Consider the following 27774-nt stretch of genomic DNA (forward strand, 5'->3'; position numbering starts at 1 on the left):
GCACATTGTTGTTAGAAACACGTGATCATGTTAGTAGGGCAACACTGTACGCATTTTTTGAGTCATCATCTGTTTATGGCCCGTTAGTGAAATCACATCAAAACCAAAATTTCCCGAGTTAATTGATCAATTATTAGCAACATTTAAAACTCAAAAATGGGTGATATCAAAGTTGTTACTTCAGATTTTGTTAACCTCCAAATATCGACCTCCAAGAATGATATTTGTTTCGGAGAAAAGAGATTCCCGAAGGATATTACTGTTTCAGACCTTAAGGTACCCCATATGTAACAATCCTCTCCTGCTCTGACCTCCCATGTCTCTCTCCTTCAGAACTCCCAGAAGCACCCACCTAATTTACCATCATTTCATTAGGCAAAACTAGAGTTAATAACAGGGGGTAACTGCCAAACCATGAAAATCGAAACCTACAATAAAGACAACAAGTTCATAACCACTCTCAGTGATAACAATCAACTGGTCGGATTTTATCCCTTGGATGATGGAATGAGACTGCATGTGATAGATGATTTTCATTTGCCAACTGAATTTGATTCTGAAAATGTCCCCAAATTCGAGTTATCCAAGGAAGACTACTCAAAGCGAGGAAATACAGTTAAAGATTTCTTGATGAAGAATAAGATGGGTGAGGCTGAGATGCACTATTTAATTGTCCTGATGATGTTGAAGTTGGGTTGAAGGTAAATACAATGAGGAGTACATTAGAAGCAAAGAACAACAGGAGGAGGAGGAAAGGAAATTAATAGAAAATATGAAAATTGGATCGAGGTGTAAAGTGGTAGTGACAAATGCCCCCACTCGGTTGGGAACTATCATGTATACTGGTGCAGTTGAGGGACTGCAAGGGTCCTGGGTGGGGGTGAAGTATGATGAGCCAGTGGGTAAACATGATGGAATGTAAGCTATTTCTTAAATTGACTTGTTGCCTGATTATGATACTGACAAAACGCATCTTTTAGGGTAAAAGGAAAAAGGTATTTCGATTGTCCAGACAAGTATGGAGCTCTAGTGAAGCCCCCTTGTGTAGAAATCGGGGATTTCCCAGAGGAAGATTATGATTTAAATGAGGAGTTGTAAGTGGTTTAACTTCAAAAGTACTATGAACAACTTTTCTTTTATTCATTCCTTTATGTGTTACTCATTTATTAAAAGCTTTATAAAGAGTTGATTTGTGATATCTCATTAATTTGTACTAAGCAGTTTTATACTTAAAGATTAAAAGAAATTCACACGTACGCCTCCAATAATTTTTAATTTTTCCCCCTTCTGCTCTGAAATACTCAGGAATTTGGTACAAGATTTAAAAGCATCTATTTCCGTTTTTATGACCTGATGTGATGCAAGAAATCGGGACTTAAGAAACTCTACTTATAGTGGTTAAAAATGTTGCTGGTGTATAGTCTGGCAATTCAATTTTTGCTGTTAAAAAATGTTTTCTGCAGTCCTACAGGTAGGATTGACGGACCCCAAGAGATTCAGCATGCCGCCTGCAGAATTTTTACTAAAGAAATCGAGGCCTCGGCTAAAAGCACTGTGACACGTCAGTTGAAAGGGGTTTGTTCTTCTTGTAAGTACCACGATCTGAGGTTACTTTGATAGTATCATGCAACTTTGATCAAATGCGCATCAAGTATTATTCTCTGAAAAGGTCATCAAACCTGAGCATTGGGGGCCAATTTGGTCGGTCCGCGGTAGGCTTAAATAAGAATAAAAATAGAAGATTATCGTGGAGTAAATTGGTATCGTCGTTGTGACGAGCCGCTATGAAGTGTATTAAAAGCTGGATAAAAATAGGACAATTTAGCATTGTTTTAAGAGCCCCCTGATCAAAGTAGCCCCAAATCGCAGTATCAATTGACTCATATGTTTAAATATTGAGTTATCTATAAAGTCAGAGCATATTTTGCCATTGAGTGAGCTTCACTGCCTTAAATTATTACTAAAGTTGTCTATTTACCACAAATTCAAAAATGGAACACAATAATGAACATTTTCCACATATTTTGTTATATTACTTCCGCAAGGAAAAACGCAATACAATCATAAAAAGTTATGTGATGTGTATGAGAAGTTCGCCGTTTTCAACAAATGGATACGCTATTAAACTCGAGATATGGGTACCACATGAACTCAAGGCCCTCTCTAAACAAGAAAAAAAATGGTCCGTTTTTAAAACGTATGATAAAAGGTGATAAAAAAATGGATCGTTTACAACAATGTTATACGTAAAAGACCTTGGCCCAAGCATAATGAGTCAAAACACTTTAAAACCGGATATTCACCGAATAAAAGTTGCGCTATCCGCCTGGTGGGATTACAAAGATGTCGTCAACTGGAAAAATTAAGTAAATAAAAAAAAGCGCCCAGAATTATTAACTCGCAAAAGTGTTGTGGTCCATCCTATTTGCCAGACCTAGCACCATGGGATTACCATGTATTTCGATCGCTGCAAAACACTCTCAACGAAAAAACCTTCGCCACTGATGACGATGTAAGAACGTACCTGGGGCAGTTTTTTCGGAAAAGAATCTCATTTTTATGAGCGTGGTATCATGAAATTACCCCAAAGATAGAAAAATGTCATTGAACAAAAACTTATCGTTTTTAGTGAAAAAAATTGTCTTTCATTTACATTGTAAAATACGCAATGACTTTGTGGACAACGCAATAGATTTTGATGACGACAATAAACGTTTCTTTATCTAGACGACTTGAATGTTAAATTCGAACTTCTATATAAGGAAATACAACTAATTAAGGAGATTATTTTGAGCGGCAATTTCAATAGAACTCCGTCAGAGCAATCGATAAGTTTCGATCGTACTCTATCAGCAAACAATAAAACTACTTCGTATGACGAAGACTATGATTATGTAGATTCAAAGGTACAGAGTGAAGGAAAAATTGATCAAACAGAGCAAACAGTAAAAGAAGAAATTGCCACGTTTAACGACACTGTGGTGGAAAGCAGTGAGGGGGCTTTATATTTTTATTACTGGCGAATAACTAACGTAGCCAAGCTTTTAACAAAGAGGGGCAGTTACACTTCAAGCTCTAAATTTGTTGTTTTAGGTAAGTTCCGTGAAAAAATCCTTTATAGCAACATCAATATCACTTCCTAGGTCACACATTGAAACTCCACTTATACCCAAACTACTTAAACGAATGTGTGGGAATATTACTTCAACCAGACAGCAATTCCTTTTTGAAGAAACATAAACTATGTATTTTGGGCCAAAAACACGAAGGAAGTGTTATTTCCTCCGGCGTATTGTATGGAATCAAGAAAGAGGAAAAGGTATTTAAGATTTTGCCCGAGATGTTAGATGACAACTTCCTGTTTAACAACAGTTTAATTCTTAAGGTTAAAATATATTTAAATTCCTGAGTTAATGCAGTTCTGGGCAATTCTCTTACATTATACATAAGCAATGTTTTATTTGAAATTCATGGAGTTTTATTTGGAAAGCAATCCTAGAATACGTTTATCTGCTAATATACAGATTTTACAAAAATCATAATTTGCATTTATTTCCCTTCCTGGTAATGTTAATATACGGCTGCACCAGCGGGTACATTTCATGCGAGCTTTTAAATGCAGTAATATCGTTGAGAACGTTAGGAAGTCCGGTTGTGTTTTTATCGGACTCGTCAGATTCTTTTTCTAATCCGACACCGCCTTCGGCGCTTGAAATAACATGGACCGAGAGCTTTTTGCGCTGTTTTGCGTCGTTTTTCAGCAGTTCCTTTAAAAGCCAATTGAATCATCTGTACTTAAAGAGCACTTAACTTACGTTATAAAATTCGATAACATCGCCTTTGCTTAAAGTCTTAAGGAAGGCCACCTCAGACTCGGCTCTCTCAAAATGGTATTGCTGGGCAGTGATTTCGCCCCAAAACTGATTGGTCAATGCAGAAAGCTGCTTCGGCTTTTCTAATCTCTGTGCCACCAAGGCTTCTCTATGCCTGAATCCAATGAAAAAATTATTTATTGGAGCCATTAAATTTAACTACCTTAAACCTCAAAAATTCCTCATCGCTCATATCGTCAAGATACTCCTTCATGCTGCTCAAAAACTCTTCGATCCTCTCATTCAAAAATGTAGGATGACGGTCCGATTGCACTATTATCCTAAGACCCTGTACTCCATTCGATTTTCTAACCCCGCTGAAAACTATATAACCCAGTTGTTCCTTGAAAGTATGGCGTTAATAAATTAATGGTCAAAAGAGGAAGGTTTACATTACTTTAGTTCGTAAAACGTTGAAACAGGGCTCTTGTATTAACTGACAAAACAGTTCTAATTTAACGTTATTCTCGCGTGACTGCAATCCGCACTGATAGTAAATTTCGATGCAGGAACATTTATGCACCTGCAAAACTTCAGAGTCTCAAATGAATGTATTCAAGGCATAGTTAAATCACCTTATTCTCCTTCTCGTAGACATAATAACAGTTATCTTCGAGCTTCAACTCCCGGTTTAATAGCAACTGCCTAGGCAGTAATGGAGACATATTCATGGAGGAGGTCAAGGCATCCTCAACGATTTGTACCATCTGCAAGGCTTTATCCTTGTTTGCGTTGCCGTGCACGAGGCATTCAATATGCATTTTCGATAGCATTTGAGGTATGAAGGCTTCTAATCGATCTCGAGTGATTTCTGAAAAAAGAGAAGTTGAAACTCTCGTCAATGTGAATAATGTTCGGCCACACCATGGCACTGTGTGCACAGATATACCTCGTGTCTATTTGAAAATGAACCACCCTTGATATTTCGACATGCGATAAGACGATGGAATTCTTGAGTTTTTTGTTAAATTATATATTATTGTAAATTTTATTTTACGAGCTAAAGATTGGTAATAGCATTTTACGAGAAGATCTTCTCCATTTTCAACGAGATGGAGCTCCACCGCACTATTTTCTTCCTGTTAGACAGTGGTTACACGATAGGTTTCCTAGCAAATAGATTGGTCGAAGAGGACTAATTAAGTGGCCATTGCAATCGCCCGATTTAACACTATTTATTCTACTACAACCAACAAGTTTTCTAGCCGTATTTCCCATACTTACGATCTGCAGAGGCCAAAAGCTCTTCCTTGCTCCAAGAATGTTCAGTCAACAAGACGGTCAAATAGTAAACTGCGTGTTGATATGGCTGCTCGGCAGAGAAGTTCTTCAAATTTCTTATGTACTATAGTCAAATGACGCTGTTTAAACCCTCAAAATGTTTATTTACTTGCAATACATACATTCTCTTTCCATATGTTGAACCTCTTGGAATCAACTTTGAAGTTTGTTAACTTTTCCATGATCTTCTTCAAAAGAATGGGCTGCTTATGGTTATAACCACCAATACCTAACTTAAAAAGAAAACGCAAATCTCATTTCTGGACACTCACTTCCGTACACTTACAATAAGTCCGTATTTTGTGTTAATGAGTTCCCACTTGAGTCCTGCCAGCTCTGCAGCATACGCATACTCGTTCAATTCGTCCCTGAACAACTGAACAAACATGTGCGTTAAGTTGCAGTTCAACGGGTCTAAATATGCCATGGGGCTGACGAAATCAAACATCACGTTCACTTTGGGTAGCAAAAACTTGTCGTCCTGTTTGAACCATACGCGAGTCAGAGGCGTGTCTTGGATGATCACTGGATGTTCAGTTGCCTAAAAGGAACTACTGAAAACAAATTTTTTCCACGTATTAACTAACCGAATCGTCCAGGGCATATATATTGAAGTCGGTGGGAATAAATTCATTTTTTGTCGGGAGCCTCAATTCGTCGCAGAAGCCGCTCTCTTTCCACTCCTAAAATTCCTGGTTCATTCATAATAACGAGAGAAGAAGGCAGAGTCAAACCTTAAGCGTATCTTCCGGAATTCTTTCCTCTTTATACTTTGTTCCATACCAAGGTTCGGTATCAATGCATATGTCTTCGTAGGTTTTAGCCACTACTGCCAATCTAAAAATTGATTTTGTTCTGCTACTGGTATAATAATAAAACTCAAACTAACCGAACTTTCTCTGGTACCAGATCATTCCAAACCTGCTCGATTAATTCGGGCTTCCAATCCGTGAGCATGTAATGGGCAGACAGTACGTCCTCTAAAGGGTAATTCTGGAATTTTGGATATTAAGATAGAACGTGATTTCCTCTCAATTAACTTAACCCACCTGCAGACTGTTTACCACGGTAGAAATGTAACTTCTGGGAGATTCTTTGTCTTTGAATCGGTAAATAATGTTTCCAATATCTCGCGTTTCATCATGAATCCATTTCTGAGGTTTCTCTTTTTTGAGCATGTTTAAGTACTGCAATGTAAAACCATTAATTGTTCCATAAGTAATTAACAAGAAAGATATTTGAAGTAATCAAATTTTTTTTTTTAAAGAAACAGGAAAGATCGCCCAAGTCTGACCGGGGGTTCCCCTGGTCGGACCTGAAGAGTAAGGCTTCTTCGGGCAGACCTGGACGGCCAAGGACGCCCGATCGGACCTTTGTATATTTTAAAACATTCATTTCCATTTTGGAAGTTCAGTATTCGTTTTACTAAAGGAGTAATGTTCTCTTAGAGTTAGGTGCGTAGGCAACCAGACATACCCGAATCTAATAGAATACAAATTTAATAGTGATTGATTTGCGATTTATCTCTGTGTTTAACAGAGGTACAACATAGCAATGTTTTTTAGGCGAATAGCACTGACTTCTAAGCTTTCCAGTCAATGGTGACACAAGCGCGCAAATGATTTACTTTAGGAGACTCAAGGTGCAAACCCTCAATGGAAAAATTCAAGGATAGCCTGGTAATAAATCTCCAAGACGTTGAATACCTTTATGCGTTCAGACGTTACAAGGAGGTGTCCCAAATGAAGTGAGTTCCATGAGGATTATGGAAACAGTAAGAGATACAAGGTGATTCAAATTGGGTGAAAGATGCGCATTTTTGTGCCCGTTGAGAAAATGTTCTAAAATTAAAAATATGTACGAGGATCGTCGAAACACAAGCACTCATTTTATTTGGGACACCGCGTATACTCACCTGAAAAATTAATTTAACAATGTCGTTGACGTGTTTGATGCCTTCCTCAGTTAGATCCACTGATATGCCAAAGAAGCTAAACCCACGTACAGTGGTTCTTTGGCCAGCGACCAAATGATTGGACCAACCCCTGGTTTTGAGGGCCGAAAGAATACTCCCAGGGCCTTCATGGCCTATTAGATGGCTGATATACCCTGGAGGCTAGAAAAAAGCTAACATAGTAGTGACTGGGGCTACTTCCAAATAATAATTTTTAGTGTTTTGGCAGTTATTTAAGATTGTGAAATGATCGTACAAATCGTTTTATCCTAAGGTTTAAAGTCACTGGAACTGTAACGTTGCCGCCCATCTCTAGTAAATTACACGTGGAAATCAGCTGACTGTCACTAAGAAGTTATCAGCTGACTGCCATGAGTCTTCTCATCATTGTATATATAATGCATTACACTACATGACTGCGAGCCAGAACTAAACGTTCGGGCGATCTTTAACTTTCATAAGAAAACTATATCTTAATTCCGCTTCAAGATTATCGGAAATCCGCCTGAAGACCATCGCTCATTTGAATTTGAAAAGCCCAACAAAATGGATTGCACAGACAACTACTCCCATTTAATTCCCCAAATTATGTATTTTCCTAGATCCATCCCAACTAAGGAAGTCGAGAAGTCAATAGTTTCTAGCCCCGTCTTCTGTGACTGTGATGGGGCAACTCTTTGCTACCAAAACGAAGACTGTAACTGCACCAAAACAAGTGGAAGTGCATACCTTTTTTCAAACATAAAAGACTTGGAAACCTACAAACTGACCTACAAAAATGAAAACAGACCTACCTATGAATGCAACGAGCAGTGTCACTGCTCAAATCAGCTATGTGGAAACAAATTAGTTCAATGTGGCCCAAGAACTAGGTTAGAAGTAAAGCAATGCAGTGAAAATAAAGGGTTTGGCCTGTTTACGGGAAAACCTATCCAAAATGGTAATTTTGTGTGTGAATATGCAGGAGAGATCATTTCTGCCAAGGAGGCTTCCTCAAGGTTTCAGATAAATGCTAAATTAAAGAGGATGAATTACATTTTTTGCATAGATGAATATTTCGGAGAAAAGAACCTGAGAACTTTCATAGACCCCACATTTTATGGGAACATAGGGAGATATGTAAATCACAGCTGTGAGCCAAACTGTGTTATGGTTAATGTCAGAGTTAGTGACAATATTCCTGTGTTGGCATTATTTGCAAGTAAAGATATTGCTATTGGGCAAGAATTATCATATAATTATGGCAGTACTGAGATAAGTGAAAGTGGAAATTTTAACAAAACAAAGTGCTTATGTGGTAGTGGCAAGTGTACAGGATTTTTGCCTTGTGACTTTAAAATAGTGTAAAATAAATATGTAACTTACTGCAGATTTGTAATACTGGGTATAGTCATCACAAGGAAACACTATATTCAAATTTCTGACATCTTTAACTGGGGTTATGTAGACCAGAGTTCTCAACTGATCATCTTTAAAGGGGGAACTGTCCCAACGATCAACATCTACATTTTTGTTTTTGATTGATGAAAAAAGCTCCACTACTGTTGCTTCTAATTCATCCAAGCTTTCTATTACAAAAAAAATCCATTATAAAAGAGTTTTAAATTTGTCAGATACCCACCTTTTCCCAAAATAGCCAAGCTCATAATGTTAGAAGAATACCACTTGTCATGAAACTTCAGCAATTCATCCCGCACATTTATTTGTTTCTCTTTAAGAGCTGTTTTTAAAGTGTAGGTGTTTCCAGTTCCAAATGTATTGTACACATGTTGTGGATCAGACAAGTGGTGATCCATCTGATTAATTCTCCAAATATCAAGGGAGATATTTTTATCATTTTCTGAATTGACCGCATTTATTTCTCTATCAGTGGCACTTTCCGTAAACAACGGAGAGATAAAAAATTGAGCAAATCTAAAATTGTCGATATCAGTCTTGCTCTCAAGCCTAGCTAGATGGCGTTACCTATCCAAAGCCCCTTTTAAATGATCAGGCATGATATCAAAATAATACATAGTGTGATCCATGAAAGTAGTGGCATTGCTTGTGCCTCCATTCTCCTGCAGGAACTTGTTGTAGTCATTTTCATTAGGATACTTCTCAGTGCCCAGAAATAGCATGTGTTCGCAAAAGTGAGCTAAACCTTTGACTTCACGAGGATCACTAAGATACCCTACATTAACATCCATAGCAGCTGCTGATTTATCAGTGTGTGGATCACTAATCAGTAAGATTTTCATGCCTACAGAAAAGGAGATGCAGATGCCTTCAAAGTTGAACCAATTTTTTATTTACCATTTGTAAGTTCCAATCCCCTATACAAGCGTTTGTCCTCCTGAGACTTAATGATAGAGTCAACTCTCCGAGCAGTAAACTTGGAAGAGGTCTCCATTTTTGGGTTTGTTTGTCCAAGAAAGGAGATGCTGCTGAAAGGTTTAGATGTGGCTTAGTTCCAGGACTATGTGACTAACAAGTACTGTATATTCCCAATTTTCTTAGCTTTTGTACCTACTTACGTATAGAAACACACAGTTTTCAACTTCAGTTTCCTGTAGCTGCAAGATTTGAGGAGTAAGCTAGTTGTAGGTAAAAACTGCATTCAGATAATGTGTATGTAATATTTATTTATAAATATTTAACTTGTGCGGTTAATTTGATTAACATAAATTTAAATGAACTTCAACCTCTTTTCCTATTCTTGAGTAGATGGTGACTGAGATTCTACAAATTCTCAGCATTTATTTATAAGAAAATTTGAGTTATCGATTCAAGCATCATGATTGTATTTAATTCATCAATATTAATTAGTCCGTTTATACAAAAGAAATTATTATTGACTAATGATTAGCAGTGATGGTAACTTTACAACTCAGAACTCCCTAAGAAAGATCTAAATGTCCCTGTAGAAAGTCCCTGTTCCCACTATTCCTATATTAACGTTTGTTAACTGGACATTGACTATTACTTCTACGTTTCACGCACTTCATAATCATGGAAAATAAACGTTTCCTTATCGATGGTTTTTTTAACTTCTCATGTGAAAATATCAGAATTTGGCAGTACAATAACGCAGCTAAAGATGTGACAACATTGACGCAATTCTACTTGTTATAACCGTGACATCAATAACTAATAGAGATGTTAAATTTCGTGATTATCGTTGTCACGAACGTTCCAAAAAAAATCGTTATTTATTTCAAGCAAAGTCTTAACGAAAGTTTCCTCGAATAAAGGCTTAGTAAATAAAACAAAAAAAAATCTTCAAATATTTTTACAAATACATATAACACAACGAATAAAACCACAGGATTTGGCAACAACATATGCTTTGGCATGGTATGTATACACTTAAAAAAACGATGTACTTATCCATTTACACCTAAAAAAACAATATAGAAAGCTGTTTGAAAATATAATAGATACGTTAACTTGACTTTTAGACTGAATTGGCAAGTATTCACAACGTCGAATTTAAAGGTACATTAGAACTGCGGAATGTAAGAAAAACTCGCAGAATTATTAGCTATAGGCTTGTTCTTGGAAACGTATACAATTTACAGTTTGGACTTAACCGTGACTAATCCCTTTGCCCGCTCTCGCAGAATTCGCCGCAGGATTTTCCCCGTGGGGTTCCTCGGGATTTCGTTCAGGAAGATGACACCTCCCCTCAACTGTTTTTGATGGGAAAGAGTATCTGAAATGAATAACAAAAATTTAATTATCGCATTACGAATTTGGAAGTTTCCAACAATCGCCTAAAGATCGGCCATTTCCGTGACTGTTCGGAGATCTTCTAGTCAATGCGAACGCTCCTTGCATCGCTCGAGTAGTGCGGACACATACAAATTACCCTACAAGTTAGTAGGAGATTAAGACTTTTTCGCCTTTTCCATATTTTTCACATCATCTTTTTTTTATTTATTTCAAAATGCAGTCATGCTTTCTTTTCGTTTGGTCATCTTTACCTTTTCGCAGCTGGCCAACACCCGCTCCGACCATGTGGTCAAACTGCCTCTAAGAAATAACACGATCAGGACCTGCGCTCGAGGAAATCAAAGTCCCCAGCTGTGATGAAATTTCCAACAAGGACTTAAAAAAATCTGGAGCACGATTCTATGGGAATGTGAGAATGAAAAATTTATTTTTTTCCGATAACATTGATCAATTAAATGTTCTGAGCAACCAACGCCGCCAAAAATTTCATTCTCACTTACGTATATTCATATGAAAATAGGAGATGTGCGACTTGGAATAACCAAGTCAGGAAGTGGAGGTGTAACGTAAGACCTGGAATCCTCAACAAAGCTGGAACTATGGGTTCCATTAACCGTCTTATCTTGAAGAATTTATCCCTCCCGCCCTTTCCAAAAAAAACCAACCTCATTGCTTACCTGCCACAAACTTCTTCACCTCCTCTTCGCTTGCTTCTTTCCCTTCACGTTTCACCACGAAAGCCAAAGGCAATTCACCAGCATCCTCGTCTGGCAATCCGACTACTGCAGCATCTCGTATGCTCGGATGTGTCAAAAGCAAAGATTCTATTTCCGCTGGAGCAACCTACAAGAACTTTCCGTGTTGTCTATTATTGTTTTTTTATGGATATTCCCACCTGGAATCCCTTGTACTTAATAAGCTCCTTCAGCCTATCGACAATGAAGAAAAATTGTTCATCATCGTAGTACGCCACATCTCCTGTATGCAACCAACCGTCCTTATCTATGGTTTCAGCGGTGGCTTGTTGGTTTCCCACGTAGCCCTTCATAATTAAAGGTCCTTTGAAGCAAACTTCACCTTCTTGGTAAGGGCCCAAAGGCACGCCTTCGTCATTCACAACTTTAACCATCATTCCAGCCACGATTTTACCCACAGACCCTAACTTATCACCATGCACATTCATTAGCACTCCCAAAGTGGTTTCAGTCATTCCGTATGACTGCGAGACAGTTTTAATCTTAAATCTATTTGCAAAGAGCTTTAGGAAAAATACTTATTAATTGAGCTTTAGAAGCACCTTTGTTTGAGTTCTCTTTCCATGTCTTTGCCCAAAGCTGCAGCGCCGCTCCTGATCTCGAGCAACCCAGACAAATCGTACTTGCGCACTAAGGGATTTTTTAATAGAATTATAAGCACTGGAGGCGGAACCATCAGACGACGAATCTACCATGATAAATTTTTATTAGAGATAGTTATAATTTATGCATCAGCGTTAAAACCGATGCTGCTGCTTAGTGGTATTTGATGTTTTTATGATGTCTTACGAAGCAAAACACCTATAACCAAGTAATTTTAATGCTTTGTTGAGACTACTATTTTACCTTATATTTGACAATGGCATCTAAAAAGAGTTTTATGTTAAATTTCCGAATCACCACCAACTTCTTGCCCCTGATTATATTCAAGAACATCACCATGAAACCAAACGAATGAAAGAAGGGGGTTAGGCCCATCATAGCGTCGCTGGGGTCTTCCGCATAGGTTAGGTCCGCGAGCTGCGATCTGGATAGGAAAAATTGCAGAAAATCACAAAAAAATATTGTTGCAGTCACCTTCCCACATCTATAAAGGCGCCCATATTGTCGTGGGTACACATTACCCCCTTGGGAAGGCCTGTGGTTCCTGAGGAGCATAAAATGGTAGCCACTGTCTCCTTAATATCCAATTCTGGCGGCTGGTAGCTATCATCTACTTCTTCTACATCTGTTTTAATGGTTTTGTTAAGACTTTCTCTCTCGAGGCCAAGTCCACACGAGCGTAAGTGGGACGTAGCGCATTGTGGGCGTATTCACGCGGATTTTGACGTGTCTTCCGCATGGGAAAGAAAATGCGTTAATGGAATTTTTCCTAATGTTTATTTTTTATGCGAGGAAACCTAAAATTCTTGGCACTGGGGACTAAATGGAGACTAGAAGTAAAAATCAAACACATCACGCCGACAGCGGAAGTCGCATAAAATGCGCAATCCTCACAATCCCAACATGGCGAATTTCAACCAATGAAATTCGCCAATTTTTTTCACGCTCGTGATGACGTCACTTCTGGATAGATCCTCATGTGCAGAAATGTGCGCCAGCGTTCGGATAAATGAAGAGCCCACGTGTTACACGTGCCGCTATGTTCTTTGTGCTGTCAAAATTACACAACAGATACGGTTAAAAATTAGACAGTGATTGTCAACAAGTCGGTAAAAATTTAGAACCACTGTAACGTTCATTGGGATGCTGCGTCAGGAGCACGTGCTTACGCTTTCATGCCGCACATGCGCACACGAGGGCCCATCAAGGAAGACTATCCTGAACAAACCTTGAATAATGTCATCTAAGGCAATTACTTCTGGAAGTGAGGGTCTGTTTGGCCCAAATTGTACTAAGCTTCTGAGGTACGGATGGTTTTGCTTAATGGCGACAAGCTTGCCTATCGTGGACTCAGAGCAAAACACTATCTTTGGCTTTGAAAGACTCATCACATGTTTCAATTCGGCTAAAACATTAATATTTTTGGTACGATTATTAAATAAAATAGGGCCATTTCTATCAGAAAATACCGGGAGTGTAGTCTGGATTTAAAGGGGCGCATGTCGCCCCCGCCAACAAGGTCGCCACAGACGTTATGGCAAATTCGATTCTGTTTTCGCTATTAACCGAGACCGAGTCACCGACACTTATATTGTGAGCTCTAAGCCATTTTGCCACCTGGATGCTTTTCGCCAAAAGTTGCTTCGCAGTTAATTCTTCCTTGGAGAATGGATCGACCTAACGAGAAATAATTCCCATAAACACATGAGGTTTACTTCAACCGGTCAGGAAACCGTCCCAGAGCCGAGAATCCTTCCGGGCAACCTGCATTGCAGATTTGAACGCGAAATGAGCCATTCGCTTGCCCAGAAGGGTTCTTGAATCGACCTATTTGGAACAAGCCGGGGGAATATACAGAGTCGTACCCTCCTTCCCACCTAATTATATACAGGGTGAATATTTTAAAGTGTTCAAGAATTTATCTCGAGAATTGTCCGACTGTTTAAACAAATTTTTGGCTTTTTTGGATGTCTTAATTCAAATTTATGACACATTGAAAGGGGTGGGGGCGACATTGACACGTCAAACGGAATGACATACAGTGACCGACAGAAAGTACGCACTATGAGATTGTCTTATAAATTCAAATATATATTTTTTAAATTTGATTTATTACATATATGTATGTATATAATTTTGTATTGAATTTAACAGATATTTAATTGCGTACTTTTTCCCGATCACTGTATATACATATATTGATATAATGTATATATATATATACATATAAATGGTGTTTTAGAAAGATTTTTCTTTTAAATCAAAATATCTTCGAAACTGTTAGGTTTAGGTATAGGGATGTCTAATAAGAATTTAATCAGGTTAATCCATAAATTCCAAAAATGCAAAAATATACTGGGTGTTGCGTTTGAAATAAGGAAGTTGACCTTGGCTTCCGGTGTAACCGGAAGTACTATGACTTTCAAAGTATTTTTAAAAAATAGAGTGTATCAATATTAGTTTAACCCCAAAGTAATAAAAATGAAAAATAGTTACAAGTCCAAGAGTTTCTAATGAAACGATTACGTGAATCACCCTGTATATATATATTTTTGCAAATATCAATAATGTAGAACCATTTATGTATAGGTACACAAAATCAGCATATTTATTTGATATTCTTTCATTGGGCGTGCCAACGTCCCCACCCCCACTCCTTACGAAGCTGTGATCATAAAATTCTAATTAATACGTTAGAATCTGCCCCCCTGTAGCCTATTAAGATCCTAAAATTTCGTTTTAAATGGTCAAACGGTTCTGGAGACATCCTCCTGTAGCAATTTTAAAAAATCCACCCTATATAGTTTTCTTATGTTAAATGGATCATGTCATCCTTGGAAATGTCATGCTTTGCCCCCTGTATGACATGATAACGAGTCATCAAGCAGCACGCATGCGTGTTGCCGTGTTATTTAATTTTTTTTTAAATTTGATTTTAAACTTTTGTTAAATCTATGTATTTCATGTGTTGGGAGAATATGCAATATAGGCCTTAAAATTAGAACAATTCTTCTTCTAAAAGTTATTTTCGGAAGAATAGTTCGTAGATAAACGTAGTAAAGCCCTAGAGGGTCTTCTATTACACCGAGTGGTTTGCGGCAGAGGTTTCGCCTTCACCATTTTTCTATTCCTCCTAGTGGAATTTTTATATGTTGCTCGTTCCGTATCATTTTCTCAGAGTTTCGCTACAAGATCTGAGAAAGAAAGAAAAAAGTATGTTTCCTGTAGGATTTTCATTAGTTTCCTTTGAATTGGCTAGAGAACTAGTTGTGAGTCCTTGCGCACATTGCAACGAGGATTGCCATGGCCAGGACCCTTCAAGATATCAGTCGCTTGCAGGGCAAAATATTAGGTGTTAATTGCATTCAATGCCCATATTTAAGACTAAACATTCCTCATCTTAAATTAAATTGATTTTCAAGAGTTGAGGAGAACACACGCTTCAAATAGCTGCACTTCTGAGCATTTTCTGAGGTGGATGTATCCTGTCATGCTTGCAATGTTGAAGTATGTACTAGTATTTTGGTCCTCAACGATAGTATTTTCAGCATGTTTCTGTTACAAATATGTGGTTTTCAGCATAAATGCTTGTGGTGAAAATGGACTTTGAAATATATTTTAATAGCTTTACTACTAACACTATAATTAGGTTCATTTCATATGCGGCTTTCTGAATCCCTCTTGAAAAAATGCAAAATATGATATTATACTTGGAGCGAGGGGTCAATTTTCTGATTAGAGACATGAGCCTACAATCCTAACAGTTTGCTACCAATGAAGTGTCACCCATTACTTACCAACAATGTGTTCTCTTCATAAGCATTTAAAACCATAATTACAAGTTGTCCTAGAGACATGTCTATAAGTCGCTCTAATTCCACCCCACGAAGGATGTTAGGGTGATTATCGCCTTGATTATCACTCATTTTGGACTAGGAAATTCTGCTTTGCACTTACCACTGTGACTTTTAAATTAGAAATAAAATGGACTAGGAACAGTAAGTTGAGGCCTTATCTCGGTATCTAACAGGTTTTTATCTCAGAAGTATATCAGTAAGTAGGTATTGTTTATATTGATATCATAAAATTATCCCGTGAGGAGCCTAACTAAATCAAATGTGATGATTAATCAAAGCACTAAAATAACTTTAACTTAAAAAATTATATATAATAGCTGGGTCGATTAGATCGTAAAAAATTATAATAAAATTGAACTATGACCGACGATTTGAACTAAAATCACATGTTAACATGATAGGCATTTCAAGTTTGGTAATTCGACGAAAACATATTTTTGCAATTTGTATATATGAATACTCATGTATTCAATAGTGCAGACTATGATAAATATTCCATATCACTTTCTCATTTAGCAATAGAATACTGAAAAGATAGGAAAACTCTCCATGTCCATACACACCGGGAGAAATCAATAAATAATGAATTAATTGGTCCGTACTAAGTAGGAAACCATTGCAAGTTTAATCAAGTCTAAGGGGCTTTAAAACAGGCACAAATCACAAGAGAAATAACTTTTAATTTAAATTGAACTATAACGCTTAAAATGTTTATGTTTACTGTAATCATTGTTTACATTGTATACTAACCGACAGTAACAACATTGACATTTATTGTTTCTAGGGTTAAGGAAGAAATGAGGACTCCCAGGTGTCTAGTCCAAAAATTCGAGTATGATCGGACGGTATTTACCAGCAATCGCCAAAGATCAGACCCCGCAATATAAAAATGATCTAATGTGTGAGAGCGGTATTTATCAATCGTCTTGCTCAATAACCCTGTTATTGGCAATAAACGGATAAGTATTATAGTACTGGAATAAACGGCATTTAATTATAGGCAACCCACCATACACTCCGATTTTAAGAGCGCTTCTACTAGTGCAATAGTGCCTCAACTTGATCTAAATTCTCTAAGAAATTTTAAGGGAAAAAACGCACTGTATTCAGTAAAAACACGTATATTGAATATTTACAAACCTATATAATACATCTCTTTCTTGATACCTAAAGCTATAAAGGCACAATTCATTAGACATTTCGATATTTGAACTATAATAAACAATGGAAAAATTGGCGTATAAAAATGCACATTAAAGCTGCGAATGACACCGATTAAATTACTTTTTAACGAACGTGGTAACCGGCTCTTGCCGCTCCTTCTCCAAATTGTTTCTGGTGATGTTGAAGGCCTCTGTTTTCATGAAATCCACCTCTTTGTAAACCGTGTCGCTTTCGTTCGTTTTAGACCCGGACTTTTTCGCACCGCTACTTGACGGCGAGGACGCTGAAACGCAGATAATCTCATCAAAAAAATCAATTGAGGGATTGTAAACACTCACGTTCCAGCACCAAATCCAGGTACTGCATGTGATTGGTCACATACTGGTAAGTGTCGCTTTGTTGATGATTCTGGTACAGGTTCTCCGTTACTGAAGGGGGTGTAGGACTGGGCGCAGCTCTTCGCTTTATCACTCCTTCTTCATCAGGCGCATGGAAGGATTTCCTCATGTGAGCTTCCTGAAGTTCAAAACATTGAAAAGACAAGTTTTTTGGCAGTATTTCAAAGTAAAGACCTGTAATGGAGTGGGAGGTTTTAGTTTTCGATCTACTGACGGAGCAGCAATGCGAGGAGAAGGAGGTTCTGCTGTCGAAGACGTGGATAATGAGTCAGATTTTTTTCGTCTCGGCTTTAAATCCCTGATCAAAATTCTGGTTAATATGGTGACCTCTTTTGTGCTGCCAGATTTACCTGTTGACCGAAGGCGGTGGCATCATCTGTGCATCTGCTAGCAAAGGGCTGGGCAAGTTTGAATAAGCGGGTGTTGATGAAGAGTGAGAATGTGCCGGAGATGACGGTTCAAATTCTTGAGTGGATTCGGCATCGTACTTAAACATCTATACAACATTTTATAATAATTTCGATAGTTTATAATAAAAACGTATAGTAATAAACCTTCCTTAACTGCTGAAGTATTATTTACATGTTTAACATCCGTAAAAGTTGCGCGATAAAAAAAACTATTAACTTCCTGAAACTCGGCCAATCTGCCGAAATATCTATGGTTAAAATCAATAAATTTGCAAATTTACTTACCGAGCTGGTGGTAGCTTTCGGAGACTCATCGTACCGAAAAATGGTTCCTTCGGGACACTTAGTTGGAGCCGCATTATTGTAGCAATGCCTGCGCTGCTGCAACCCACCTTTAGATTCCAGCGTGTCCACGTTGTGTGACCGTGGAAAATCATACATATCATCGCTAATCACTTTCAATCCAACAATACTTTTAAGTTTCTCTTCTCTGGCTTTAACGGGTACTGGTGCCAAATTAAGGTAACCAGTTTGAGGAAGAGTGCCAATATGCGACGGTTTCGGAGGTCTAGGCGGGGCTGTCATATGATTGTCTTTGCGATTCTCTTCCAATTCAATCGAGCCGTCAGAGGGACGCGATTGAAGCTTAGACGCATCTGTTGCATTTTGAGGCGTCCATTCTTCATCATTGAAAACGCTGTCCGAGTTGGTGGGGCTCCGCAAGGGCGAAGGCTCCCGCTTGGGCTTTTGGGGCACTAATTGACGAGGGCAGTCATAAAATCGTGGATCTTGTAACTCATTGACATAATCAGGATCTCGAGTGTAATTGACATAGCTGTTCTGTGAGTCATACAAGTCATTTGGATGAGAAGAGGAGCGATTTTGATTATATTCCAACAAGCATCTTGAGTCTCTCAAATCAAATATCGGAGATTTGCCTTTTGTATACATAAGAATTAATACACAATATAATAATTGAAAATATGTGCACACCTGTAATACAATCAGACACATGAATATAGGGGCTGGTGCTAACTGGGGATATTGGGGGTGACCCATTAGTCCTAACCATTTTTTCCTCAGTAATCTCAATATCAGGACTAGTCATCGGTATTGCCACTATGATTTTTAAAAGAAAATAGTTTGAATCAATCTATCAATCATACACTCACAATCTTCTTCCTCATTGGTGGACTTCAAACCACACACTCTGCAAATGCACGTCACCCAGGCCTTCATTTCGTCTTCAGTGTCTGCTGCCAAAAAATAGTTACGATGGGGAGTTTTTATGCGAAAAATGTATTCAAATTTCAAGTTCTTTTCTTCCAGTTTGAGGCCCAGATCCACCTATTAGAAAATAATAATAAATTGCTAAATCTCAAGTGAGAGCATAATAGTACCTGTTCACAATGATCCAAATCAATGAAACCTTTCAGCTTTGAGTGGGTTCGGTTTGTGTAGTAAGTGAGAACATATTGTCCTGGAATGTCTCCTGAATGGGTAAGCAGGAACCACCTTCTTCTCCACTTCTGTAAAATGTTGTTCTTTTTAAATATTTCCAAAGCACAGAATTTAAGGAAAAAAGAGAATTCCCTTGTGTAGATATTAAAGAATTTTATCATAAAAAAGCATCTGTTTTTATGTATAATCCCCAAAGTTGGAAATAAAAATAAACTAGGCTCATTGTACTAGCACTATTTTTGTGATATTACCTTATCTACTTGGGCGTACTTAAAGCATGAATCATGTTTTTATATGCCACATAACACAACAATCAATTTAAAAGAAAAGGATTTTATCTAGTCTCAACAGTGATTAATTAGCAGATAACCTAACTTACAGCTCTCCAAATCCGTTTAGTGAGCTTACTTGGGGGTGACTTTGTTAACCAGCCTTCAAAAACCACCTCTTCCTGGGATTTTGCCATTTTCCAATTACGAAATTTGCAGGATTTGTCCCCGATCGATGACTAATTATTATTGCACTTCATTAGGAACGTTCTTAGGTAAACGATCACTCTTTTCTTACAAATTCTTGTCACTATTTGTGCTTTTTTTTACGGTTTTTAAGGCCACTTCATGTTTATTTTCGTTTGGAGTTGAGTACGGATATTGTTGCAGTTGAGAGGATCATTGAAAGGCTGCTACTTTTCGAAGAATGCTAGTACCTAGATTTTTTTGAAATTCGAAGTTGAAAGGCATGAGAACTTATATCTAGAGTTGCCAAATATTAAAAATTTCAGTTCTCTTTAACAACTTGAGTATTTGAGGAGCTTCCTTTCATAAAAATCAAAATATAAAACTTTAATGACGTAAATGTCAGTGTCAGTGTAATGACACATTTAGCCATACTTATAAAGGTGGAAACGTGCGATTTGGAAACTTCACGATTTATATATTTAGTTATATTATTTAACCAGTAATAAATTACTATTATTTAATTTGATATTATATTTTTATTATTTTGAGATTATAGCTAGTAGTCAGTAAGTCAGTATTTGAATGAAATAATTATCGTACGTTTATAATTGGCATTTTCGAAGATATACACGAATCGAGAGCGGTTTTCCTGCTAGTAGTGTTAAAGCACACTACTACAGATAAATTAAATAGTATTAGCTGCGTATTTTGTGACGCTTCGTTGCTTAAAAGAGATATTGTGGATGGCGTTCATGGCTTACAAATTAATGCATATAATCTTCAATATAAAGTTCAAATTATTGTTAACAAAAAAATAATTGTCACGTCAACATAAATGCGCTGTTGCTATTCTGCTTTATGGCTCGTGTATTGGGATCCAAATTAATGTCTTGATGACGTTGATCGCTAAGTCAAAGTTGTCGACTGCAAACAGTAAGCGCGTTCAGTAATATGAAATATGAATTTATTCCGAGTATTAAGAACGTTTATGTAAGTGTTGAGTGAATATCAAATTATTAAAATTGACATAATTTGCCATTTTAAATTTAAATTAAAACCTGAGTATTTAAAAGAATTTTTATGTCATATGACAAGCGAGAGAGCATTTGCTAGTTCCAAAAATTTCGTAAGAAATTTAAGCAAGTTTTGTTAAACTACTTAATTCTAAATAAAAAGACTTGCAGCTATATAACCGTGCATCATTAAAATCTCCCTCTTTTCTCCCTTAACCGCTAACTCCAAACTTCGCTCATATCTGTAAATTACATCCGACACATTTTTAGCAACATTTTTCTAGCGAAACCCTGATCACGTTTTGCATATTTCCCACTTTCGAGTCGAAATAAGCGCGTATTTCTGTGGTTCAACCGCGGGCGTCTGCGTCGCGACGCCCGCATTTCACTCAGGCCTTCCAGTCCCGATTCACGCGTCGCGGCGCTTGAAGTGCGGATTTTCTCGAAATTGCGGACAAGGTCGTTTCCCATCTCCATCAATACTTTTACACTCGTATGTTCTTGAATTTTCTGCCGTTTGAGTAAATTTTAAGAGTTTGATTTTGCTGCTTCCGTACTTTTGCCGTTTATTGATTGATTAAAAGGCGTGACTTTCGATTCGCCTAATATTTTGCAATGTGTATGTATGTGGCGAATAAAATTGGTTTTTGAAATAGCTAGAAATACGCTGCACACTAATGCACGCACATAATCATAGAAGTAGTGAACTTACTGAGTCAATTGAGTTTATATTTTTGTTGTTCTGGAAACAATTACCTGAGGGTGTTAGCCACTATTTCCCCATAGTGGCGAAGGTTTGAGGTTCTAAATTAACAATTTTAATATTGCAAAATATCCAGAGAAACGGTTTAAAGCAAGCCTCAGCATTTGCTATATTTCATAGCGAGTTTGAAAATTATCGATGAAGCAAATGGAGAATTTTTCTTAAAATTGACCTTGACCTAAAATGCAATACATATTCAGCCATTTCTGAATGCATAATACGAGGGTTTTGCAAATTTGCTTATTAGAGAATCATTGTTACCAAAAATTGTTCCGCCATAGTGTCAAGAAACTTCTTGAGTTAAAGTTTTTTGACAAAATTCACTGTTAGAAATCATAACGCACACTGAAAATTGACGATTTATTCTTTAAATAAAGCTAATTGGTACACGCAAAAAGGTAATTAAAAATTAACGGAGTGGGGCAAAAGTTTGGGACCATCATGGAGATGTGAGTGTAATGAACTGCGAGAAAGTGTTTTTTCAGCATGTATTTGTTATGAGAGGTAAGTTAAAGAGATTCTAGGTAAGTGCTTACATATGCCATGGGAAAGAATCGTTTGCAATGAAATTGGGCAGGTTTCAACGCTTTAGGAAAAAGGCCGTTGCGTCATCTTTTATACCACGCACTTAAATGGAAATATCATGACCTAGCGGCCCTCTTACAACCGGTTCGGACTCTATTTAACAACGAATGCCGCAATTAGAATTATAGGCCTTAAGACACCTAATATCCTATACATTCCTAATATTTAAAGATTTTTGGTAGAACAATTTAAGCGGAAACCCTTTTGTTTGTAAAGTATTGTTTTCGAGAAAATACGAGGAAGCCAAGAAATATGCCGCAGGGATTCCGTCAGAGCGTTTTGTATGTTGCTTGTGCCCATTGTTGGAACATAAATTAAAATCCCTGCAAAGCTGGCTAAAAACCCCGCCAAATATCAACAAATCTGATTTAAAACGCTGATTCTATTAACAATCGCCTCGAAAGGTCATGGGCCAATTGGTTCTTTAACCCTGAGAAAGGGTCTTCGCTATTCTGGGATTATAACATAAAGTTCTCGGTTTTTAAGTTCTTTATGAGTGTCTCGGGGTAGTAATAAACACTTTCCTCTCTATGTATCTGGGGAATGACGTCAAAATGATGTATCAAAACTGTGTCGGCACATACAAGGTTAACAAGCACACGTCATTTTAACGTCACTTCCGACAGGAAGCTTTCTACTCTTCAGAATCAAGATGCTGGCTCCTGGCGCAGCATCATTTTGGAGTAAAGGTCGCAGTCCCTTTTGAGCATTTTCAGAGTTTATGTTGATACCTTCTTTGAATATATTAATACTATATGTACGCAAAAGTCTCAAATAACGTTGTCCTGAAAATCTAGAGGTGCACTGAAACAAATTGCCTTTGATTCCATTAGAAATTAGTACTAAAGCATTTCGTGGGCCACAACCACCTGAGTAATCACTGATCAAGATTAGTTGCGCGCCATTATATAATTTTCGATAAGGCTATGCGAGTAATACTTGAGCAACCAAATCTCCTGTGTATTGTACAACATACAGATATTGGACAACCGAGCCCTTAGGCAGTTCAGCTTAATTGTCCAAATTTGGTAACAGTCAGTGGTAGTCTAAATTTTTTTAAATCTTGGCTGAAAGTGACAGAATTTTAATTAAAAAAATTATATAAAAATTCCTAAGGCGAGAAAAATTACGCTACTACGCCAATGGAATTTGAGGAACGGCACAAAACTGATTCAATCAATTTTGGAAAAAAACTTTCAGGTTTTCAACAGTGTTCCGGTGGCAGCTCTAAATTTTTTAGCTTGGATTGTCAGGAACAGAGCCTTAATAGGACTTAATATTCAAACATTTCTAAGGAGAGGAAAAAAATACGCACGCCAATTGAATTTTGGAAAAAATATAGAAAACGTGCAGTAAATTTTGGGAAAAAATGTTCAGGTTTTTAGCAGCGTTCTAATGGCAGTCATGAATTTTTTAGTTTTTGTTGTTAGGAACAAAGTCTTAATAAGGCATACAATATTAAACTCTCTAAAGTGAAGAAAAAATAGGCACCTTAATGAAATTTTAGGAAAAATATACAAAAATTACAGCAAATTTCAGGAAACATTTTTAGATATTTAGCAATGTTCCAATGACAGTCTTGAATTTTTTTAGTTTCGGTTGTTAGGAACAAAATTTTTGTTAAAAAAATTTATAAACATTCCTAAAAAGTGAGAAAAACTACACTAACGCCACTCAAATTTGGGGAACGGTATAAAACACGTATACAGTAAATTTCGGGAGAAAATATTTAGATTATTAGCAATTTCAGCAATGTCCTGAATTATCTTAATCTCGGTTGTCAGGGGCAGAGAATTAATAATAAAACTTTAGTTGAATGTTAATTTTCAATTATAAAAAAACACCGCTACAATTTCATATTTTCAGAAAACAAGATTTGCATCGGACCTAGGGTTAAATCACCATATTCACGCTATCACTATTTACCTAAAATATTTACCAAAATGTAAATATTTTACATATAAAGTACTATATAGTTTATTTAATTTAAACTTATGAACACTATAATGGTGATCATCAGTTTATTGATATGAGTAATATGTGATTATTATAAATTCATAAAGGTGAAGGAATCGCGTGATGGCTGGGGAGCCAAATGGCTCGTCACCAGAAAGCGGTAACACAAGCACGACCCCCTCACCACCCCTCATCCCTAGCACCACCACCATTGATCCTCGGGAGTACTACAAGAGCTACGATGTTATGACAGGGGTGCGGATAGCTGCCACGCTGGGCAGTTTCTTTGGCCTAATGGTCCTTCTCGTTTTATACAAATCAAAATCAAAGGTCAGTCATTATCACACTATGAATTTAAACCGGCGAAAAAGCTCTTTGAGAGGCGAAAAAGCTTTTTAAGGATCAAAGCGAAGTCGGTGATCGATCTTGATGGTTTTAGACTGAAAAGGCACTGGAAGATCCGAACTTCACGGCAGCGGCAGTTGCCGAGGTCGAAGAAGAAGAACGACAGATTCAGCTGGCCCTGGAGGCGACTGCCCTGGAACAGCTCAACCCAACCCCGAGAAGGTCCAGCAGGAAGTCACTGGATATTTCTAGTGGCTTTCATGGACGTAGGAGTTCGAGACGATTTTCATCAGTGGGGGGTACTTACCCGGACGATCCCTAGTTCACCAAATTAACTTTTATTTTTAAACAGGATACAGTAGCTTATTACTAGAACAGCCCTCGAAAACGAGCCCCCGTCTAATGCCGAGCTTCGTCGACGAAGACTCGCCCCCAGAAGACGGTGCTTCTTTGTACGAGGATGTCTACTATAATAGGTAGGCCCCCGTAATAACTGAGTAGGGGACAGTGGGGCTCAAATAGTAGTGGGGCCAAGATAGTAATTTAATCTGACAGCTAAAGGACTAGATGAAAGATGGCGCTATTAACACTGTAGAGTTTCCTTCATTGCCGACACTCACAGATAAAATTTAAAATGTTTATGCCGCCATTTGTAAAATTTGCGCGCTGATTTATGTTAATCAAATTGCGCTTATAAGATTTTGATAGTATTAATATATAAAAATAAGGCATCTCGAGGGATATTTTGCAGCAATTTGGACGTTCCTCGACGGCCCAGCAACATAACTTGTTCCTCATCGGGCAGTTCGTATTTAGAACGGAGAGACTCCGCAGTGACATTGGGGCTTCCAGTGCTTCCCGCCCACAAATACAAGTCTTCGAGGCGGCAGTCTTCTCCAGTCCCAGAAATCTACGATTTTTATTACCCCATAGACATCCGGGTAACACAGCCAACTCCCGGAGGGTCACCCTGTGGGAGCGACCGCGCCCTTTACGAAAGGGTGGCCGACCATCCGAATTTAAAGCCCAGATTGGCGCCCTTAGCTTCCATTAGCAGTTGTAATAGTTCTTTAGGTGAAGGCACGTTTAAAGTGCGAATTTCTAGACAATGAAGGTTGCTTTTTAGGTACTGATGACCCAGAGGAGTGTGAGCAGGGTTTCTCATACATTTGCGATTCTCTGCCTGACGAAGAGGAAAACACTGAAAATGGGGTAGATCCGTTTGATACGGACAGTGATGTGAATAGTGAGGAGGGTGCGTGCTACGATAAGAGGACTACAGTGTGTGTCGTTTCAAACGAGACGTCTCCCACCATTAGCGATGGTACCAAAAGGTAAAATGGAATTCTCTGCAATCTTGCAAGTACTTAGTGTTTCCTGTCCAGGCATTCGCTGACTCGCCAACCATTCCCCAGCACCAGTAAGGGCAGTTATAGCTCAAAATCCTCCTCACTTTTATACGAAAGCAGCCAACTTCCTCAAATTTCTCTAGCTGATGTTCATAGGCTTTCTTCGTCTAGTGGTAGGATTGATAAGAAAAGTTCGTGGGCTCAAGAAACGTTATTTTGAGTTTGCGTTGGGGCAATAGTAATAGGCCAGATTTGATAATCCCAAAGATACATATCTAGTGGGGAGAAGCTTTTTTCGGAATTAAGAATTTTTCAAGTATCAGTACGTAAGAACTAAAGTCAAAAAATTGGTCCTTAAGAGTCAAATTTAATATCGAAGTATTTATTATATAGGGTGTTTCCTAAATACGATCAGTAACGTAGTATGAAGTTAATTTTTATCTGCTGCCAGTGGCGAGGTTAGGCGTGAGTTAGTCAACGCTTTCGTCATAAAATGTAGAACTCCAATGGATTTTTTAACATTTTTATTATTTTCGGACTCTCCTAACATTTTTCTACAGAAAACGTCTCTTGATTTTTTATCTAATATTAATCTATTCTTCGAAAAACGGCCCTTAACATTGGCCGACTTACGCTTAATCATGTTACTGCTAGCAGATAAAATTTGATTAAAAATGCAGCTTTTTGCCAACGTTTAATAACTGCAAAATTTTAAGAACCCAGCATTGACGGTTTCATATTTATTTCAAATAATAAGATATTTTTTAAATTTTCAACGCCCTGTCTCTCGAAATCTAAGCGTTTCCGGCCACATGTTCATAGGATTTTTTTTCTTTAAATACCATTAAATCCAAGTTATGGACCGTACTTAGGAAACACCCTGTATATCTGTACCCGAGCGAGTCTTTTAATTCTCATAAGCCTGCACCCTTTTCTTTGCGCGTCTGGCCAATCAAAGATGGCCTATGTCAAGCAGTTTACGAAAATCATCATAGGGCCACTCGGGCGATAAATTTTTAATAAACTATAGAAGCGGATTGTGTGTGTGTGTGAGCGAATAATCTTAGGCTAACATTGATGTGTATATTGATAAATACAGGGTAGGACTCAAATGTATATTAATATATGTTTAGTGAAATAATATTTTTACTACTTTTGTAAACTAGCCTATCAACGCTGCTTTCTTTGAGCTATAGTTTTAGAACCAAACCAAGACCTCTTAGAGGCGTCATTAGGCAGCAGGGTACTTTATGCATTATACAGAGTTATGTATATATACGTTTTAAGTTGAGAGTACATAAGCGGCCAGCTAAAGAGAACTACTATGTGTTACTATATAATAGCATCTGAATTTATCGATATTTTTTAATCATGTTGTGTATAGATTCAAATATGTAATTGCTAGGAAGGCGTTGTATAATAATTATTATTGTTTTCGTTTTTCTAATAATTAACTGAGTAAATTATAAACGCAATAAATGAATGGTTGTTAAGCGAATGGGAGAATCGATTGCTTTTCCGTCATCCTCCGGCCAAAAATATGGACAGGGCAAGTCCGAAAAAGTAAGTAGGTTTAATTGGTGAGTCATATTGTCGAGCAAGGTGAAGCAGACCCCAATATGGTCATTCACGGACGGATAAATTTCTCTCGACAATCGACGTGGGTTGACTCGTTATAACTTGAAGTCGATACAGCTTTACCAAATCCGAAGGCTCATGTCGAATACAATGCACAAGTGGGTAATATTTTTAGAAATGAGTCGAAATCTAAAAACCAGAAAAAATACTAAAAAAAAGGATTTTTTTTAATATACAATATCTCGTTCACCATTCTGT

The 27774-nt window shown here is 37.6% G+C and overlaps 7 protein-coding genes across 9 annotated transcripts; 4 read left to right on the plus strand and 3 right to left on the minus strand.

The window, feature by feature from the left end:
* The first annotated feature begins 46 nt into the window (after nucleotides 1-46).
* On the plus strand, nucleotides 47-1256 carry LOC136408359 (tubulin-folding cofactor B-like). Its single transcript, XM_066389296.1, has 4 exons — nucleotides 47-276; nucleotides 376-646; nucleotides 702-918; nucleotides 981-1256. Exons 1-4 carry the CDS (start codon nucleotides 157-159, stop codon nucleotides 1096-1098), a joined length of 726 nt encoding a protein of 241 aa, XP_066245393.1. The 5' UTR covers nucleotides 47-156; the 3' UTR covers nucleotides 1099-1256.
* A 148-nt stretch (nucleotides 1257-1404) lies between these two features.
* LOC136408238 (uncharacterized) lies at nucleotides 1405-3409 on the plus strand. The gene is made up of 3 exons (XM_066389114.1): nucleotides 1405-1588; nucleotides 2728-3093; nucleotides 3144-3409. Exons 1-3 carry the CDS (start codon nucleotides 1405-1407, stop codon nucleotides 3407-3409), a joined length of 816 nt encoding a protein of 271 aa, XP_066245211.1.
* Ide (Insulin degrading metalloproteinase) lies at nucleotides 3410-9847 on the minus strand. 2 transcript variants are annotated; one of them, XM_066389291.1, is made up of 18 exons: nucleotides 9624-9847; nucleotides 9403-9530; nucleotides 9073-9349; nucleotides 8729-9021; nucleotides 8473-8675; nucleotides 7069-7269; nucleotides 6203-6340; nucleotides 6043-6146; nucleotides 5888-5990; nucleotides 5741-5836; nucleotides 5440-5694; nucleotides 5276-5386; nucleotides 5097-5217; nucleotides 4448-4683; nucleotides 4270-4395; nucleotides 4043-4215; nucleotides 3816-3987; nucleotides 3410-3767 (listed from the first exon to the last, which is right to left on the minus strand). In XM_066389291.1, exons 1-18 carry the CDS (start codon nucleotides 9704-9706, stop codon nucleotides 3537-3539), a joined length of 3051 nt encoding a protein of 1016 aa, XP_066245388.1. In that variant the 5' UTR covers nucleotides 9707-9847; the 3' UTR covers nucleotides 3410-3536. The 2 variants fall into 2 exon arrangements, with proteins under 2 accessions (XP_066245388.1, XP_066245387.1); XM_066389290.1 differs by having other exon boundaries at nucleotides 9403-9533.
* Nucleotides 7590-8479, plus strand: LOC136408358 (probable histone-lysine N-methyltransferase set-23). Its single transcript, XM_066389295.1, has one exon. The coding sequence runs from the start codon at nucleotides 7654-7656 to the stop codon at nucleotides 8452-8454; it is 801 nt and encodes a 266-aa protein (XP_066245392.1). The 5' UTR covers nucleotides 7590-7653; the 3' UTR covers nucleotides 8455-8479.
* A 555-nt stretch (nucleotides 9848-10402) lies between the features above and the next one.
* Nucleotides 10403-16324, minus strand: LOC136408259 (luciferin 4-monooxygenase-like). The gene is made up of 9 exons (XM_066389135.1): nucleotides 15977-16324; nucleotides 13649-13856; nucleotides 13408-13584; nucleotides 12654-12804; nucleotides 12423-12603; nucleotides 12119-12264; nucleotides 11717-12065; nucleotides 11499-11664; nucleotides 10403-10801 (listed from the first exon to the last, which is right to left on the minus strand). The coding sequence occupies exons 1-9, from the start codon at nucleotides 16103-16105 to the stop codon at nucleotides 10662-10664; spliced, it is 1647 nt and encodes a 548-aa protein (XP_066245232.1). The 5' UTR covers nucleotides 16106-16324; the 3' UTR covers nucleotides 10403-10661.
* Nucleotides 16325-17141: 817 nt separating this feature from the next.
* dos (daughter of sevenless) lies at nucleotides 17142-20308 on the minus strand. Its single transcript, XM_066389100.1, has 9 exons — nucleotides 19849-20308; nucleotides 19409-19537; nucleotides 19181-19355; nucleotides 19002-19127; nucleotides 18294-18946; nucleotides 17949-18094; nucleotides 17773-17896; nucleotides 17539-17716; nucleotides 17142-17483 (listed from the first exon to the last, which is right to left on the minus strand). The coding sequence occupies exons 1-9, from the start codon at nucleotides 19933-19935 to the stop codon at nucleotides 17317-17319; spliced, it is 1785 nt and encodes a 594-aa protein (XP_066245197.1). The 5' UTR covers nucleotides 19936-20308; the 3' UTR covers nucleotides 17142-17316.
* Nucleotides 20309-21307: 999 nt separating this feature from the next.
* LOC136408315 (uncharacterized) lies at nucleotides 21308-27436 on the plus strand. Of its 2 annotated transcripts, XM_066389233.1 has the most exons (8): nucleotides 21310-21433; nucleotides 22034-22207; nucleotides 24352-24574; nucleotides 24684-24888; nucleotides 24942-25065; nucleotides 25341-25663; nucleotides 25716-25923; nucleotides 25975-27436. In XM_066389233.1, exons 3-8 carry the CDS (start codon nucleotides 24368-24370, stop codon nucleotides 26156-26158), a joined length of 1251 nt encoding a protein of 416 aa, XP_066245330.1. In that variant the 5' UTR covers nucleotides 21310-21433; nucleotides 22034-22207; nucleotides 24352-24367; the 3' UTR covers nucleotides 26159-27436. The 2 variants fall into 2 exon arrangements, with proteins under 2 accessions (XP_066245331.1, XP_066245330.1); XM_066389234.1 differs by lacking the exon at nucleotides 22034-22207 and having other exon boundaries at nucleotides 21308-21433.
* Nucleotides 27437-27774: the final 338 nt, after the last annotated feature.

The sequence above is a fragment of the Euwallacea similis genome, chromosome 4 (assembly GCF_039881205.1).
Source record: "Euwallacea similis isolate ESF13 chromosome 4, ESF131.1, whole genome shotgun sequence".
Lineage (NCBI taxonomy): Eukaryota > Metazoa > Arthropoda > Insecta > Coleoptera > Curculionidae > Euwallacea > Euwallacea similis.

Coding starts and splice junctions, on each gene's coding strand:
- dos (XM_066389100.1), bottom strand. CDS start 19,935: ATGGCAAAATCCCAGGAAGAGGTGGTTTTTGAAGGCTGGTTAACAAAG. Junction 19,356..19,408: donor ATTTGGATCATTGTGAACAG/GTACTATTATGC, acceptor ATTTTCTAATAG/GTGGATCTGGGCCTCAAACT. Junction 18,947..19,001: donor TGTGTCTGATTGTATTACAG/GTGTGCACATAT, acceptor TGTATACAAAAG/GCAAATCTCCGATATTTGAT.
- LOC136408238 (XM_066389114.1), top strand. CDS start 1,405: ATGTTGCTGGTGTATAGTCTGGCAATTCAATTTTTGCTGTTAAAAAAT. Junction 1,589..2,727: donor GAAAGGGGTTTGTTCTTCTT/GTAAGTACCACG, acceptor TTCTTTATCTAG/ACGACTTGAATGTTAAATTC. Junction 3,094..3,143: donor CTCTAAATTTGTTGTTTTAG/GTAAGTTCCGTG, acceptor ATCACTTCCTAG/GTCACACATTGAAACTCCAC.
- LOC136408358 (XM_066389295.1), top strand. CDS start 7,654: ATGGATTGCACAGACAACTACTCCCATTTAATTCCCCAAATTATGTAT.
- Ide (XM_066389290.1), bottom strand. CDS start 9,706: ATGCAGTTTTTACCTACAACTAGCTTACTCCTCAAATCTTGCAGCTAC. Junction 9,350..9,402: donor GGGATTGGAACTTACAAATG/GTAAATAAAAAA, acceptor CCTTTTCTGTAG/GCATGAAAATCTTACTGATT. Junction 6,341..7,068: donor TTGTTAAATTAATTTTTCAG/GTGAGTATACGC, acceptor TTTACATTGCAG/TACTTAAACATGCTCAAAAA.
- LOC136408259 (XM_066389135.1), bottom strand. CDS start 16,105: ATGAGTGATAATCAAGGCGATAATCACCCTAACATCCTTCGTGGGGTG. Junction 12,604..12,653: donor GCCTTTATAGATGTGGGAAG/GTGACTGCAACA, acceptor TTTCCTATCCAG/ATCGCAGCTCGCGGACCTAA. Junction 12,066..12,118: donor GAAAGAGAACTCAAACAAAG/GTGCTTCTAAAG, acceptor CTTTGCAAATAG/ATTTAAGATTAAAACTGTCT.
- LOC136408359 (XM_066389296.1), top strand. CDS start 157: ATGGGTGATATCAAAGTTGTTACTTCAGATTTTGTTAACCTCCAAATA. Junction 647..701: donor CTTGATGAAGAATAAGATGG/GTGAGGCTGAGA, acceptor GTTGGGTTGAAG/GTAAATACAATGAGGAGTAC. Junction 919..980: donor GTGGGTAAACATGATGGAAT/GTAAGCTATTTC, acceptor CGCATCTTTTAG/GGTAAAAGGAAAAAGGTATT.
- LOC136408315 (XM_066389234.1), top strand. CDS start 24,368: ATGGCTGGGGAGCCAAATGGCTCGTCACCAGAAAGCGGTAACACAAGC. Junction 24,575..24,683: donor TATACAAATCAAAATCAAAG/GTCAGTCATTAT, acceptor TGATGGTTTTAG/ACTGAAAAGGCACTGGAAGA. Junction 25,924..25,974: donor ATTAGCGATGGTACCAAAAG/GTAAAATGGAAT, acceptor TTTCCTGTCCAG/GCATTCGCTGACTCGCCAAC.